Raw genomic sequence first — 16,425 nt, 5'->3', positions numbered from 1 at the left:
TGGTGCTCGGTTTTCAAGTTTATTTTATTTTTGCAGTTTTTTTAATTAATGAATATGTGCCGAACGACGAAGTACCAACTCCTCTTTTACGGTGAATGGTAGAATGTTCGTGCATTGCTATGGGCTATAACGCATATATAAATGAATCAAAAAAAGATTAAAATCATTTCCAAGGTCGAAGCTCATTTCGAACGTGTTCGGACATCAAACGACGCCCAGTAGGCCCCCCAAAATTCAACCGTTTGAGCAATCCGGATCCCTCAAATCCAGACCATATGTGGGGGAGAAATGTCATTGTCCGGACTATCCACCAAGTTATCTCCCAGGCACGGGCTCAACACAGAAACCCGACCCCAAGACGCATCCTTCCTGAATATTCTTATCATGTCTTTTAAGTATTTATAAATTATATAAGTCAAAAAAATCTTGGTATAACTATTATTGAAGTAAGAATATTATTTTGTAAATGGCAAACATTTATATTATATTTAAGTCTTTTATTGTTTACCTTTTTATTATTTCTAAATGGTGAACATTTTAATTTCATATGTTTTGAGTCATTTTATTATTTTTTTGTGTCTTTTAGTTATTAAAATAAAAAAATTAATTTTAAATATTTCATTTTTTATTTTTTAGTTATTAAATCAAGAATATTTATTATTTTGAGTCACTTATTATTTTGAGTATTTTATTTTTTGAGTCTTTTTATTGTTTTTAGGTGGCGGCGTTGTTTTATTTTCTCTTCTGGCCCACTAGCCTATTGGGACAAGCCGAACAATGTGTCTGACGCTGGTCAAACCAAGGGGGCCACACCCCCTCGCCCCACTTCTCTCTCTGCCTACCCCTCTATCGATCCCCTTTTGTCGACGATCATCACTGGCCGATTCTGGCCATTTTTGTCAATATCTGGTGTTGAGGTACACATCTACACCTCCCCCTCTCGTTGATGTATGTCGTAGACCAAGTCGTTTTGTTTTTTTTGCTCCCTGAGGTCAATCCCGTTTGATTCCCAATGCTAGGGTTTCGGCAACGATGAAAACGACGGCAGGTGAAGGCGACGGAGTCACGGAGATGCAAGCAAACAACGATGCACCTCGGCGAGCATCTCCCTCCGATTTTCTAATCAACGCCATGGCCATTTAGGAGCCACCACCATTTAGGATTAATTAGGTTGAAATAGCTCAATTAGTTGCATATGGTGGTCCATTGCTGATCAAATATAAAATATATGCAAAATGTGTGCTATTATATTATTATTATTTACATACAACAAAAACTGCAATTTCAGTGCAAAGTTGTGTGCAAGTTTTTCTTCTTCTTCTTAAAGAGTAATACCAATGCCACTAATTAATGTCTCCTTATAAAACTTCATTATTTTGATTTTGTCCCAGTTATTATTTCATTTTATTTATTGTTTAAGGGTAATATTATTGTCACTAGTTCGTTTCTTCTCAGGAATCTTATTTTTTGCGAAATTTCACTACTATATGCTTATTCTTGCATATTTTCAAAAAGTGCAATCTGTGTGCATATTGCGTGCATTTTTTTCATTGTTTGTGATTCAGTTTATTTTTTCTAAACGGGTAATACCAATGCCACTAATTCATTCTTCCATGCAAAAACCTCATTGTTTCAAAAAAAACTGTACTTTTTTATTTCATTTTTACTTTTTCAATGGTAGTACCAAAGCCACTAAATAATTATTCCTTCGAAAACTTCATTATTTGATTGTGTTTTAGTTTTTCTTTTATTTTCTTTCTTTTTAAAGGCTAATATCAATGCCACTAATTCATTTTTTTGGAAAACTACTACATTATTTTGATTTTGTTGTAGATTCTATTTCATTTTCTTTCTTCTTGAATTGTAATACAAATGTCGGTAATTCACAATTTCTTAGAAAACTACATTATTTCAACTTTGTTAAGTTTTTATTTATTTTCTTATCTTTAATGGTAATAACAATGCCAATAATTTATTACTTCTTAGTAAAATTTCTTCCTTCTTAGTAAAATTCATTCCTATAAAAATCCACTATTATATAATTATTCATGCATATTATAAAAATGCCTTTTTGTGTAAATTGTGCCAAAATTTTGTCATTATTTGTTTTAACCTTTTCCATTTTCTTTTTTCTTAAAGAGTAATACCAATACTACTAATTCATTATTTCCTAGAAGATATTATTATTTTCGTTTTTATATTATTTTCTTTCTCTTTAATGGTAATAGCAGTACCACTAATTCATTCTACTCGGGAAACTTCCGTTTTGCAGAAATTCCACTAGCATATGCTACTATTGCATGTTATAAGAAGTGCAATATCTTTTTAAATTGTGTGCAAATTTTACCTCATATATTTTTATTTTGCTTCATTTTCTTTCCTCCTAAACAGTGATATCAATGCGACCAATTCACTATTCCTTGGAGATCTTCATTTTTTATTTTTTGACGAATTTTATTTTTGTTCATTTATTATTTAATGTGACACGACCACAAGTATTAGAATTTGAGGCCACTCGCCATTTTTCTTCTTTTGTTTATTTAGTCAACACCTCACAGTAATTTATAGCATGGCAACTAAAAAAATTATGATAATCTATGAATATTTAGAATATCGACAGTAAAATGTTAATTACGCTAATAATTCACAAAAATTAATATGATTTTTTTTCATTAGTGGGTATTCCAATATTTAATTTCACAATATTATCTTGTGAAACAAATAATTAAATTCTCTATAGCAGGCACATGAAAAGTACGGTACCTGGCGTACGCATAAAGTAAAGTCGATCGATTGATCCATCACAGATGATGCAGTCACCTAGCCTGGGCCTGCCTTGCGTCATGATAGATCAACCCGGCCGAGGTCGTGCACTGTGCTTGTTTCCCACAAATTTGTGAACATTTTTTAAATCCTAAACATTTTTGAATTCATGATCTTTTTTTTACTTCACAAGCTTTCTCAATTTATTGTACACTTTTCGAATTCACAAACACACTTTTAAATTCATGTAAATTTTTTTATTGATGAACATTTATTTGAATTCACAAACATTTTACTGAATTCATGAACATTTTTTGAATCCACAAACAATTTCCATATCCATGAACATTTTTCCACAAACATTTATCGAATCCATCAACATATTTTTGAATTCGTGAGCATTTTTTGAATCCATGCATTGGCGGTTGTAGATGCTCTAAGTGCCTAAGTGCTAGGAGTATACTTGTAGTGTATATCTAGTACTAGGGGCCCTAATGCATCGGCAAGTAGCCTTGCAAGTTACACTCCACTCATGAATCATAACACAAATACGCGGTCCGGTTGGCCAACTGAGGTTCGCTTGTTCCAAAATTCTGTGAAGCGGAAATCCTCGTGAAGTCGGGATCATGCGCGGAGGCGACATCCAGCAGGGCACGGACGCAGAAGACGAGCAGGGAGTGGTGCTAAAGCCACTGAATTGGGTCTCATACCTTCACTAACTGAGAGCAACCACTTCATCCTGTCGACTGATGATTTCACAAATGCCTTCACGTATATCTCCCATGGTAGACCTTGCATGTCCTTTATCTAAGAAGTTCTAAAAGAACACCATTCAACCATCCGGTGATAAAGATCATCATCTCTAAATATATAGTATTTGAAAGCCATCCACCAAATGGTCTTTCCCACCCTTATGGTATTTATTTATTTTTGAAACGGAGGTAAAAGATTTGCCTCGTCCATTAAATAAAAGAGGAACAGAGTTTAGAGTTTTACAATAACACCGACATACACAGCATGACGATTACTCATGCAAGATAATAGTCCCTAGTCTTTTAGCACCCGCGGTAACCCAAAGCTTTGTCTCGTCCATGATGATGTTAAGAAGGATAGGCGGCGGCGCGCACTTGTGCCGGAACATCCGGGCATTGCGCTCATTCAAAATGGTCCAAGAGACAAGCATGATGAGGGAGGTCGAGCCTCTTCGGTTGGGGACATGTTTGCCAGTTCGCTTGTCCCACCATTCGTGGACAGAGTCGGCAAGGTGCCAGTCAGAGGTGTCCATGTGAGTAAGGCCAAACTTGGCGACGATTGACCTCCATAGCTTAAGCGTGTAGCAAAACTTGAAAAAGAGATGTGCACCAGTTTATTGTTCCCTTTTACAAAGAGAGCAGAGACCATAATTTGCTCAACCCCGTCTCTCCAAACGATCGGCGGTCCAGATCCTATCTTGGAGGACCAACCAAGCAAAAAAATTACCTTCGGGGTAGCCCAAACTTTTCAAACCATGCAATCCATAGGGGAAAGAGTTAATCCAAGGAACTGGGCCTTATACGCGATGGCCGCCGTGTAGATCTCATCGTTCGAGTGCTTCCAAACAATGTCATCATCAAGTTGCTCATCAAGGTGGACGTCATTCACAAGCATCCATAGAGTGAAAAATTCCCGGATGTGATCAGCAAAGACGACGGTGTTGAAGATGATTTTGAATATCCATGCATCACTTTTGAGAGCTTTCCTCACCTTCCAATTCTTTTTCCTCTATCCTTTTTGGACTCCCCTTGGCTTCTCGGGCGCACGCCCAAGGATATTGAACCCTTAGGGTGTTGGCTCCTCATGAAAATCGAGATTCAGCTAGCCGGGTTGGTGATGGTGGCGTCCTCCGAGTCATTCCTTAGGCCACTTCCAATGCATAGGTGCTTAGATAATGTGCTAAGCATATAAAAAGTTTAGCAACCAATGTCCACAATGCATAGGTGCTTCACTTGTTGGTGCTAAGCTCCCCTCATTTAAGAATTTAGCAACGAAACTATTTCATGCATTAGTGAGTTTCTTTCATTTAATTGCTTTTTCCTAGATTCATGTGTTTGGCATTGGTTCTTCCCGGGGTCATCAAACTTACATCTCTCCTCTTTATTACCTTCCCACATCAGATTTTCTTTTGCCTACATGACAGTCTTAGCATCTGTACAAGATGGAACATTGGGGAGGGCCTTAGCATCGTTTAGAGGAAAGACTACTTCCCTGTCTTGGTTGGGCACTTGGCTTTGGCCCTGTTTGGATCCATGGGTTAGAGTTAGTTTGGACGCAACTAACCCAAAAATATCCAAACAGGAGGGTTAGTTTGGGTTAGATGCGTCTAACCCATCCAAAAAAACTAACCCACCCAAGAGATGCTTATTTGGGTTAGTTCTTCTAGGGACCACTAAAAAAACATTTTTTTCTCTCGCTCTTCCTGCAGTAGATCCCTCTTCACTTCCTCGAAGCTTCTCGTCCTCTTCCTCCCTCCCCCCTCTCGCACCGCTCGTAAAGGCGCATTGCCGTATCCGCGCTCCATCTAACCCTGCCATCCAAACACGTCTTTGGTTAGAGTTAGTTCAAGGTTAGAATCTAACTCTAACCTCTAACTGAGTTAGAGTATCTAAATAGGGCCTTTGTGGTGGAGCGGCTCAGAGAAAGTCAGTGGTGGTAGCGCGTCGCTTAGCGGTTATTTGTTGCTTAGGCGTGAGTCTCCAGGAGCGCAAAGTACGCCGTCGCCGGTACTTCCCACATGTCGCCTCCCTTGGGATTGGTTGGATCCTGCCACCAATCCTCCAAAACTTCTAGACACTTAGGCACTTAGGGCATCTACAGCGGGACTTGACAAATTTGACCCCTTATACATTTGCAGCGCGTCCGGGCACACCCGTCGGCGTATCCGGACAGGCCTTCATATTTCCGTCCTGGCATTCACATATCTTAAATCCGGACTCCCAAATCCGTACAAATACATGCACGTCAATCATACAAGCCAATGTCGCACGTAAATAGCAAATGTTGGTACAAAGTATAGATAGTGTTTACATAAAATTATTTTAAGTGTCAAACTCAGCATTGGCTCTTTGGTTGCCATTGTGGGTTCACATGTGCTCCACAAGATCATTGAATAGTTGCGTGTGCACCTGCCGATCTCAAAGATTCTGATGCATCTGCAAAAAGTTCATCGGCTATGCCGCATCTTGATCTTTTGGAATTTCAACTTGTTCTTCAGGTGCTTCGAAATCATGGGTTTGGGTTACACCATCACCTCATCCTTGACAATTGTTTTGTGCAGAATACCACAACATGTCATCAGCTGCCACAAAGTTTCTAATTTCCATATCATTGCAGCGCTCCACATAATTCTCCAATGAGTCTGAAGCACACCAAATATCCTCTCCACATCCTTTGTAGCCGCTTCCTGTGGATCGGGCATGACGGCGGAGTGCGAGACGGACGACGCGGAGGAGGAAGAAGAGAGGAGATAGCAAATGGATCCGGCTGGTCTTCGGAATGAATTTTGTGCAATTTGGGGTGAAGTCAGGTTGTCGGGTCTGACGTGACGGACGTCCGGACGCCCCTATATCCGCATTATATTTAGGATGGATATGAGAGGTACCGGTCAACCCTGACGTTTGAGGGCCGTTTAAGGGGGCCGTCTGGGTCAAAAAATTATGACCGGACAATGACCGGACGACCCGCTCAGGCATATGAGACGGATTTGATATGCCCGTAGATACTTTTACGGGTGGGGGCGTATGTTGACCCGAGAGACATGCTCGTGGCACGGGAGTGTCCAACATTGATTGAGACGCGGCCATGCTGCTCTACTTGGGAAAGTAATTTCCTTGTCATGTTGTCGTGGTGTGAGTGGTGGATAATCTCTTATTAGTGTTGTATGCCGAAGGGCGTTCTACTAGCCGCTTGCCTATCGTGATATGAGAAATGATACGCCCTTTCACGGTGTGTATTCAAAAAATAATTATTATTCCGAGCGAAAGTGTTATTTTTTTTGCGGCAAAGCGAAAGTGTTACTTTAATCTTGAGCACAAATGCACATGCATGAACAGTAAATTCAAAGAAAAAGTTAAAACAGTTTAAAAATCTTTTTTTTTGTGAATGAACATCAACAAGTTTTTTAAATCAATTAATCAACAAGTTTTCGAACATCCAGCAATATTTCGCTCCGGGAAGACATCCTGAGGTGTGTGCAAGAAAAACAAAAAAAAGTGCGCTCCAATTTTTTTTAGTCCCAAATTATGTTTCTTTGTACAGGCCTCCAAGGATGTCTTTTCAAAGTGAAATTTTGCAGGATGTTAGAACTTTTATGATGTTCATACATAAAATCATATATTTTAAATTTCTTTACTATTTGTTCGGAACTTACTGTTCATGCGGGTGCATTTGTGCTCAAGATTAGATACTCCATGTCCGATTCCGAGCTAATTTAATTTGAGCTAATTTTGATGTATGACAATGAGGTTCAGATTTAGACAACGAAGTTTTGTAGAATGAATAACTTAAATTTTCATATAGCATACAAACATAAAAGTTGGAAATAATTCCTTATTTAACACTATCTTAAATTTCGTTTCCTTATTTGACACTAAAAAACTTTTTCTTCCCTATTTAACAGCGAGTCTAAATTTTATGCCTTTTATTACATTTTTGTCCATTTTAAGTCTAAATAAGACCGGAAAAGACTCTTTTATCCTTCATGTGATTTGTGTGTGCGTGGGGCAGTAGCACACACGCAACATCAGTGCGAGAAAGTAGCACACACATAGCAACACACACGCACGTGCACGCACACAACAACACACACGCACGCAGGGGCGAAGCCAACAATGTGGCAAGATTTGGTGCCCGCCATACCTAATATTTGGTGCACATACTTAGTTGTATGATATACTAGCTAGCATACTCCTGTATAGTACGTGTTTGGTTTTAGCTTAGCCGTGCGTCCGTGCCGGCCCTGCTGGTCTGATTGCTGATAGATAATGGATAATGGCTAATGGGCCGTGCTCCTTGATCAGCATGTGCCTTCAGTGCACTCCACACGTTTCCCCTTTAAAAAGAGTACACGCAGTTTGGTCGTATTTGTTGAACACAAAGTTATATGTACTATTCTAGCGAGCTCTTGCACAGTTATATTATATATGATTTTGCCCTTCATAAACTCTGCCACACCTGAAAAATATTTCTGTCCTCGTCACTGCACGCTCGTATCACACACACACGCACGCAGCACGGACGTACACAACACATATGCACGCAACTGCATGCGCGTGCGCACACACACATGCACGTACACACCCACTAGCAAACACACACGTACACATGCAGTAGCAAACACACACGCACACACACAGACACTCAGCAGTAGCACACACGTACGCGCGCGCACACGCAACAGCACACACGCGCGCACACAAACATACCATTTGAGGGCAAAGGGGTCTTTTCAGGTTTCATTTCGGCTCAAAATGAAACGAAGTGTTATAAAAGGCATAAAATTTAGACTCGTTGTTAGATAGGGAAGAAATTATTTTTGGATGTCAAATAGGGCATAAAATTTAGGCACGGTGTTAAATAAGGAATTCTCTCTAAAAGTTGTTGTTGGAATATTTCAGAATCAAGTTCAAATTCTGTCAGAACCGAAATTTGAAATTCAATCGAATGAACTGAATTCAATTCTGCCAAAACGTAACAACAGTAGTTGATAACAGAAAACTCTCGGTGTACAGTGAACTTATTACAGAGGTGAGATTTAAACGAAAATAAAAATTAGTTACACAAACTTTTCAACATACATTCCTTGCTTCCCCGCAAGTTGTTTGCTCTGCAACCTGAAATTCTGGGAGGGATCAGCTGCTGTTGACGACCCTGCAGTTGCGCCTGATCTCGCCGGCGCTTCCGGTGAGCGGGCTGATGTTCCCCATCTTGATCATCGCGGCCACGAAGTCGGCGAAGAAGAGCGCGCTGTCGGCGCTGTACTGCCGCACCAGCTCGTCCTGGGCGGCGCCGTTGAAGAGCTCCTGGTCGGAGTGCAGCAGGGCCCGCCGCGCCACAAGGTTGGGGTAGTAGGCGTTGTCGAAGACGAACCGCGTCTGCGCGTCGAGCGGCGTCAGGTTGGTGTCGCCGGAGCCTGCCGGGGCGGGGCAGCTGCGGCGTAGATCGGCGGCGAACGCGGGGTCGATGTTGGTGTCGTTGTAGATGTGATCCCGGAAAAAGACGCACTGCGAGAAGCCGATGGTGTGCGCGCCCGAGAGCGCCGTGAGGTCGCGCGGGCTCAGGCTCTTGTTGGCGAATGACTGGATGAGCTCGGTCAGGTTCAGCGTCGGCCCCGGGAGGTCGCTGTTCGCGCCGTCCAGGCTCGCCGTCGTCGAGTCCCGCCGGCCCAGCGGCACCGCCCAGCTTGGGCCGCCGAGCTGCGCACGTACGTGACAAAGTACGTGCACGCATGCAGATTGTGGTCAGCGTAACTGTACCAAGTAATGAACGTACACACATGCATGCAGAACGTGAACGTGTGCTGCTGCGCGCCATGCAGGCACGTACTGTACGTACCAGAACTGTGCCCTCCCGTGCGGCCAAGGCGAGGATGTCGGCGCAGGACACGACGCCCGGGCAGACGTACTCCACATTCCTCTTGATATCGTCGATGACCTCGAAGCCACGGACGGAGTTGACGTTGGGGAAGGCGGTCTTCTCGCCCGTGAAGTTGGTCGCCGGCACGTCGTCCAGAAGGATGGACCCATCGCAGCCCTGAGAGAGACATACATATGTGTCGTCGCACCACCTCTTGACGTGATCACGAATGTAACCTCGTACGTGCATGGTGAGTGTGTTTACCTGAACGAAGCAGTCATGGAAGAAGAGGCGAAGGAGGGAGGCGCCCATGCGGCGCTCCGTGAGGACGGCCTTGATCATGCTCACGCGCACGATGAACCCCAGAGCAGGGCAGCTCTTCTCATAGAACTTGGGATCCAGCTGCCCGTTCCCGTAGCCGTAGCTGTTGCCATTGCCGTCACCGTAGCCATTGTCATTGCCGTTGCCATCCCCGTAGCCGTAGCCGTAGGCGGCGGAGGAGAAGAGGGAGAGAGCAACAAGGCATTGCCAGACAGTGGACGAAGCCATGGGGAGCTCACAAGTCACAACAAAGTTAAGCTCTCAAGTCTCAAGAGAGCTAGCTAGGCAGGCTTTCTTTGGAGCAGAGAGCTGAGCTGATGAAGTGTTGTGTATACATGATGCCCTATTTATAATGCTCTTCCGCTTCCATGCACATAGCTCTAATTTTCTGTCTCTGCCAACTAACTGATGCCCCCAGCCATGCATGTGGGAATATTCTGATAAGGTGGCACGATAAATTTCATTGTACTACCTGTATATATGTTTTTGAGGAGTAATTTCGTCCTAGCTAGATTCCTGAAAATAATCAACCGTCGTTTGGTGCAACTACGGGCAGTTGCCGGCACACACATAGTTAAACGATAGGCATGCCAAACTTTCAACGGGGCTGGACCGCGCGCTGTATCTTGCATAGGAAAGGTGAGTGGAGGTGACACGGCAGAGCTGGGCATCAGTCGTGCTAGCCGAGATGTGTTGGCCGTACAGCAAAAAGTTAATCAGCTGGCGCGACTGGCGGTCAACTAACCATGAGAATGTCGTTGAGGTGTTAATTATGATCAGTGCTATCAGTACACGCACATTACGCGAGAGTACGACGAACCAACCAACGAACCTGCAGTCTAAGATATAGGGTGAGTCAATGGAGACGACTACTTTACATTACATTACATGTAGATAGATGTAGCGCCCTCTAATCTATATCTATATCTATATCAATATAAAAAGATTCAAAGGGGCAGATCAATTAATCTTAGCTATCAAATCATGTCAATCCAACGACTTAGACTACTTCAATGTTGAGTGCTCAACACGTTTAGCGTGCGGTTAATTTTATGCCAAATATAATGTTAATCATATAATAACACACAAATAATATTCTACTTAATATCCGTATGCACTTAATATACTTCCAAATTAACGTGCATTGCACGCATAAATTGACTAGTGTACTCGAAAAAGAAACGTAGTGCCCTCTAGTGTGTACATGCATAGTACTCCCTCTGTCCGGAATTACTTGTCGCGAAAATGTATAAAAGTGGATATATCTAGAACTAAAATACGTCTAGATGCATCCATTTCTTTAACAAGTATTTCCGGACGGAGGGAGTATATGTGATTCAACAATAAAGTGATAGGACGTTTTTGCCTCTTTTTTCTGAAAATTGCATCATGTATCTTTTAGTTATTTCTAGAGAAAGCTTTACGAAGTGAATTCACTACGACTCGAAGTCTTGTGTATGGATACTCTGCTCATTCTAGTACATGCTGCTACTTAATTATAAGCGCTTCTTTTATGAGCTTCTATCGTATGCAAACAATGTGATTATTTAGCAGCCTGCTTTCATGGCTTTGAGTCTCACTTGAAAAAATTATAAGTGGAAGTGTGTTTTGTTGTTCTTTGCTTAACTAGATGTCAAAGTATAAAGAACAAGCCCATGTACAAGATGTCAAAAGTATAATTAGGTACAACCGTACAAGCTCAAGTTCTATGCTTCATAATAATAACAGCTTTGCAAATAACAAGGTCCTGTATGAAATATCGAAGTCTAAATAACAAGTTCATGTTCTTTACTTAATAATAATAATAATAATAATAATAATAATAATAATAATAATAATAATAATAGCACCTTCGCAAATAAAAATCTTTTGGTGTCCCAAAGGCGCCCATCTATCAGGGCTCCTTTAATAATAATAGCAGCTCCACAAATAACAATCTTTTGTTGTTCCAAATGCGTCCATCTATGAGGGCTCTATACTAGTTCTATCAAAGTTTTATTACGCCAAAATCCTACATGCATATCATATGCAAATATTATAAATTTCAGTGTGGAAAATATATTGCATGTTTGTTACTTGGGAAACCGATGTTGAACGAATTAAATTGGTACTCCCACCGTTTCGTTTTACTCTGCATATTAGATTTGTCTAAAGTCAAACTCTTCAAAGTTTGATCATGTTTACACAAAAAATTATTAACATTCACAATACAACAATGACATCATTAGATCCATCATAAAATATAATTTTATATTATACTTATTAGGTCTTGTAGATGTTGATATTTTCCAGTATAAATTTGGTCTAACTTTGCAAAGTTCAACTTCAGACAAATCTAATACGCGAAGTAAAACGAAATGGAGGGAGTACATGTGAGATTTCAACATAAAATGCTTATTGGTACTTCAGAATTTTCCCTTGTAAAACAAAAGTGTCAAAGTGTTTCTTACTTCGTTATACTTTGATCATATACTGTGCAAATTTTATTCAAATTTGTTGTGCGATTTTGTTTTAGCACATAGATGCACCGAGGACAGATTTGAGTTCCTGGAACTCTTTTGTTTGACTATGTTTAACATGTAGATGCACTTTAGGTTGAATACAAATCTGACTCTATTTTTTTTTGTAGCTCAACATTGTAACCAAGGTCGTGTACACATCTTGTGAAGGTTTCGCAAAATCTTGAAGTTGGTGGAGGTTTGGCAAGATTAGGTAGCTTGTGGAGTAATGATATTTTTGTAGTATGCCTAGTTTTTTGGGCTTAGAAACTTTGGCAAGATCTGGTTCTTTTTTTCATTTCGGTTGTGAGTTGTGTCGCAGAAACACATACTAAGTAATGCAATATACATGTAAATAATTCTAGTTGTGATTTTCGGATGACAGCTACTCTATATTGAACTAATGTGATATAGTCCTTCTCGTTTGCATGTTTGGTAATTGATATATAAACTGCCGGGATAAATAAACATCTAGGGCAGACTTAATTTATGCTAGAAATTATCATAACTGCCGGCAACTGTATTTACTGGCACATACTTTTACCTGCCCAGAAAAAAGCTGTTAGCGGATATTGCGATCGCGGGCCAATTTACCGTCCCTCGTCACCTCCGGCCAGCGTCACTACGCACCATCTCGTCACATGTCCTACCTTTTTGAACACATTACAGACGCAAGCGCTCATATACATGTCCTACTTGATCCGTCCGATTCATTGTCGCCCTAGCCATCCCTCTAACCCCCTCCCGGCACCGGCTACCCACAGCACCCTCGTCAACCTCCGACAAGGATGTCGGTGCCCACTGTGCTTGCTCTCTCTGTGAAATTCGACTGAGGCCTGGGTCTTTTATCGACCACGTAGAGAATATGATATGGGCTCTACTACCATTTTTAGTTAAAGTAACATTTGTGATATTCTAAAAAAATAACCTATGAGGAGCATAGGAGCAAGTGGAGTATTTGAAGCATTTCAGAACAGGCATGGAGCGACTTTGGCAATGGAAACTGGGGCCTCAAAGTTGATCTTGGAAATTGATAGTGCTGGCATAGTGGAAGAAATAAAGGAGTTGTTCCTTGGCTTCTAGGAGGTCTCTATTTGTGCGGTGCGACGAATGGAAAATGAAGTTGCTCATCGCTTAGCAAGCACTGCCTTCTTAATAATTTAAATATGACTTGGCTTAGTGTCCCTCCGAAGTGTATGGCGGACGAGCTAGTCTCAGACTTTTTGTACTAGTTGGATCAATGATGGTGGCGTCCTCAACCTCATCCCTTTCTTGGAAGCACCGTGTTGGAGGCGGGCCTTCTTTGCCTTGGTTGGGCACTTGTCTTTGCGTTTGATAGATTGGGAGGAGGCCGGAGGTGATGGCGCAACGCTCGGTTATTGCCCGTTGCTCGGGGCATGAGACTTTAGGGGGCACAAAAGACTTCCTAGTTCCTACACATGGCCTCCCTCTAGATTGGTCGGATCCTGCCATCCGCTCGCTGCTTCTAGGCGCTTGGGTGGAGGGTGTGTTGAACAGGGGAGTTCCAGAGACGTGCCGGTTATACAGGGGTGTCCGGCATTGGTCGAGACATGTCCCTGTGCTACACTAATTGGGCAGGTCGTTTCCTTGGCGTGTTGTCGTGGGTTGAGTGGTGGCTAATCTCTTATTAGCGTTGTATGCTGAAAGGCGTTGTACTAGCCGCTTGGGCATCCTTCTATGGGAAATGATGCACATTTTCATGGTGCATTCTGGGGTGGTGGGCGGGGCGATCAAATGATTCCTGGCAAATTTAAATGTGTGAAGAAGATGCTTGAATTTTAAACAGCGAAAACAAAATTCCATCGAATGAGTAACTTACATTTCCATGTAGCATCCAAACATAAAACAGGAATTAAATCTTTTAGCGTCAATTTCAAATTCTATCGGAACCAGATCTGAAATTCAATTGAACGAACTGAATTTGTTTCTTGGGAGCCAAAGGTTATGTTTGGGGAACGGTAACAATAGTGGTTAATGGCAGAAAATTCTCGGGCGTACAATGTACTACTCCCTCCGTCCCATAATATAAGAGCGTTTTTGACACTAGTGTAGTGTGAAAAACACTTTTATATTATGGGACGGATGGGGCACTTATTACAGACGTGAGATTTTGAACCAAAACAAAAATACAAAGTTATACAAACTTCTGACGATAAATTCCTTGCTCTCGCATATGATAAATCACGTAAATATTTCACGACGAACGACGTAAATAAGTTGTTTCTGCCGGAGCCCGGGAGTCTGAAAGAAAAGATTGATCAGCTGTTGTTGACGACCCTGCAGTTACGCCTGATCTCGCCGGCGCTTCCCGTGAGCGGGGTGATGTTCCCCATCTTGATCATCGCGGCCACGAAGTCGGCGAAGAAGAGCGCGCTGTCGGCGCTGTACTGTCGCACCAGATCGTCCTGGGCGGCGCCGTTGAAGAGCTCCTGGTCGGAGTGCAGAAGGCCCCGCCGCGCCACGAGGTTGGGGTAGTAGGCGTTGTCGAAGACGAACCGCGTCTGCGCGTCGAGCGGCGTCAGGTTGGTATCGCCGGAGCCCGCCGGGGCCGGGCAGTTCCGCTGTAGCCCGGCGGCGAACACGGGGTCGATGTTGGTGTCATTATAGATGTGGTCCCGGAAGAAGACGCACTGCGAGAAGCCGATGGTGTGCGCGCCGGAGAGCGCCGTGAGGTCGCGCGGGCTCAGGCTCTTGTTGGCGAACGACTGGATGAGCTCGGTCAGGTTCAGCGTCGGCCCCGGGAGGTCGCTGTTCGCCCCGTCCAGGCTCGCCGTCGTCGAGTCCCGCCGGCCCAGCGGCACCGCCCAGCTTGGCCCGCCGAGCTGCGCACGTGCGTGACAAAGTATGTGCACGCATGCAGATTGTGGTCAGCGTTACGGTACCAAGTAATGCACGCACACACGAGTAATACGCATGCATGCACGTAGTACGTACCAGAACTGTGCCCTCCCGTGCGGCCAAGGCGAGGATGTCGGCACAGGACACGACGCCCGGGCAGACGTACTCCACATTCCTCTTGATATCGTCGATGACATCGAAGCCGCGGACGGAATTGACGTTGGGGAAGGCGGTCTTCTCGCCGGTGAAGTTACTCGCCGGCACGTCGTCCAGAAGGATAGATCCGTCACAACCCTGAGAAAAACATACGTGTTGTCGTACCACCTCTTGACGTTCTCATATGTGCATGATGAGTGTATTTACCTGAACAAAGCAGTCATGGAAGAAGAGGCGGAGGAGGGAGGCGCCCATGCGGCGTTCCCTAAGGACGGCCTTGATCATGCTCACGCGCACGATGAACCCCAGAGGAGGGCAGCTCTTTTCATAGAACTTGGGATCCAGCTGCCCGTTACCGTAGCCGTTGCCGTTGCCGCTGTTGTTGCTGTTGCCATCCCCGTAGCCGTAGCCGTAGGCGGCGGAGGAGAAGAGGGAGAGAGCAACAAGGCACTGCCAGACAGTGGACGAAGCCATGGGGAGCTCACAAGTCACACCAAAGTTAAGATCTCAAGTCTCAAGAGAGCTACTAGCAGCTAGGTAGGCTTTCTTTGGACCTGAGAGCTGAGCTGATGAAGTGTTGTGCATACATGATGCCCTATTTATAATGCTCTTCCCCGAGCCATGCACGTGGGAATATGCTGACAAGGTGGCACGATAAGTTTCATCTATGCACTACCTAGTATGTATATGTTTTTAGGAGTAATTTCGTCCTAGCTAGATTCCTGAAATTAGCCAACCGTCGTTTGGTGCAACTACGGGCAGTTGCCGGCACACACGTACATAGTTAAACGATGGGCATGCATGCCAAACTTTCAACGCGGCTGGAGGACGTAGGGACTACAAGTAAACACCGCGCGCTCTATGTTGCATGGGAACGGTGAGTGGCGGCGACACTCGTAGCCTCGGCGGAGGCAGAGGCAGGCATGTATCGGTCGTGCTGAGATGTGTTGGCAGTACGGTAGAAGCTTAATTGCTGGCGCGACTGGCGGTCAACCAACCATGAGAATGTCGTTGAGGTGTTATTATCAGCACCAGTATAAGTGAACTAGTCAATAGCATGCACATGCAAGCGCACATTACGCAACAGTACGACGACGAATGTTCAGTCTACAGGGTGAGCAAGACAACCGGAGCCGGAGGCCACTACTTTACACGTACGTAGCCCCCTCTATCTAGCTGGATCATACATGCATGGTAATACATGATTCAATAAATAGTA

At 43.4% G+C, this 16,425-nt stretch overlaps 2 protein-coding genes across 2 annotated transcripts; both read right to left on the bottom strand.

The window, feature by feature from the left end:
* Positions 1-8,461: 8,461 nt before the first annotated feature.
* On the bottom strand, positions 8,462-9,994 carry LOC125523300 (peroxidase P7-like). The gene is made up of 3 exons (XM_048688349.1): positions 9,637-9,994; positions 9,352-9,549; positions 8,462-9,212 (listed from the first exon to the last, which is right to left on the bottom strand). Exons 1-3 carry the CDS (start codon positions 9,919-9,921, stop codon positions 8,649-8,651), a joined length of 1,047 nt encoding a protein of 348 aa, XP_048544306.1. The 5' UTR covers positions 9,922-9,994; the 3' UTR covers positions 8,462-8,648.
* A 4,151-nt stretch (positions 9,995-14,145) lies between these two features.
* Positions 14,146-15,761, bottom strand: LOC125522705 (peroxidase P7-like). Its single transcript, XM_048687745.1, has 3 exons — positions 15,414-15,761; positions 15,147-15,344; positions 14,146-15,034 (listed from the first exon to the last, which is right to left on the bottom strand). Exons 1-3 carry the CDS (start codon positions 15,678-15,680, stop codon positions 14,471-14,473), a joined length of 1,029 nt encoding a protein of 342 aa, XP_048543702.1. The 5' UTR covers positions 15,681-15,761; the 3' UTR covers positions 14,146-14,470.
* Between the last annotated feature and the right edge of the window lie 664 nt (positions 15,762-16,425).

The sequence above is a fragment of the Triticum urartu genome, chromosome 7, assembly GCF_003073215.2.
Source record: "Triticum urartu cultivar G1812 chromosome 7, Tu2.1, whole genome shotgun sequence".
In the NCBI taxonomy this organism is placed as follows: domain Eukaryota; kingdom Viridiplantae; phylum Streptophyta; class Magnoliopsida; order Poales; family Poaceae; genus Triticum; species Triticum urartu.
The sequence above is the reverse complement of the archived record's forward strand: the minus strand, read 5'-3'. Positions and strand labels throughout refer to the sequence as shown.

What these genes read in the sequence shown, in the direction of transcription:
- LOC125523300 (XM_048688349.1), bottom strand. Translation starts at nt 9,921, where the DNA reads ATGGCTTCGTCCACTGTCTGGCAATGCCTTGTTGCTCTCTCCCTCTTC. An exon ending in TCCATGACTGCTTCGTTCAG is followed by an intron (nt 9,550 to 9,636) that starts GTAAACACACTC and finishes TGTCTCTCTCAG; the next exon opens with GGCTGCGATGGGTCCATCCT. An exon ending in CACGGGAGGGCACAGTTCTG is followed by an intron (nt 9,213 to 9,351) that starts GTACGTACAGTA and finishes GTACGTGCGCAG; the next exon opens with CTCGGCGGCCCAAGCTGGGC.
- LOC125522705 (XM_048687745.1), bottom strand. Translation starts at nt 15,680, where the DNA reads ATGGCTTCGTCCACTGTCTGGCAGTGCCTTGTTGCTCTCTCCCTCTTC. An exon ending in TCCATGACTGCTTTGTTCAG is followed by an intron (nt 15,345 to 15,413) that starts GTAAATACACTC and finishes TGTTTTTCTCAG; the next exon opens with GGTTGTGACGGATCTATCCT. An exon ending in CACGGGAGGGCACAGTTCTG is followed by an intron (nt 15,035 to 15,146) that starts GTACGTACTACG and finishes GCACGTGCGCAG; the next exon opens with CTCGGCGGGCCAAGCTGGGC.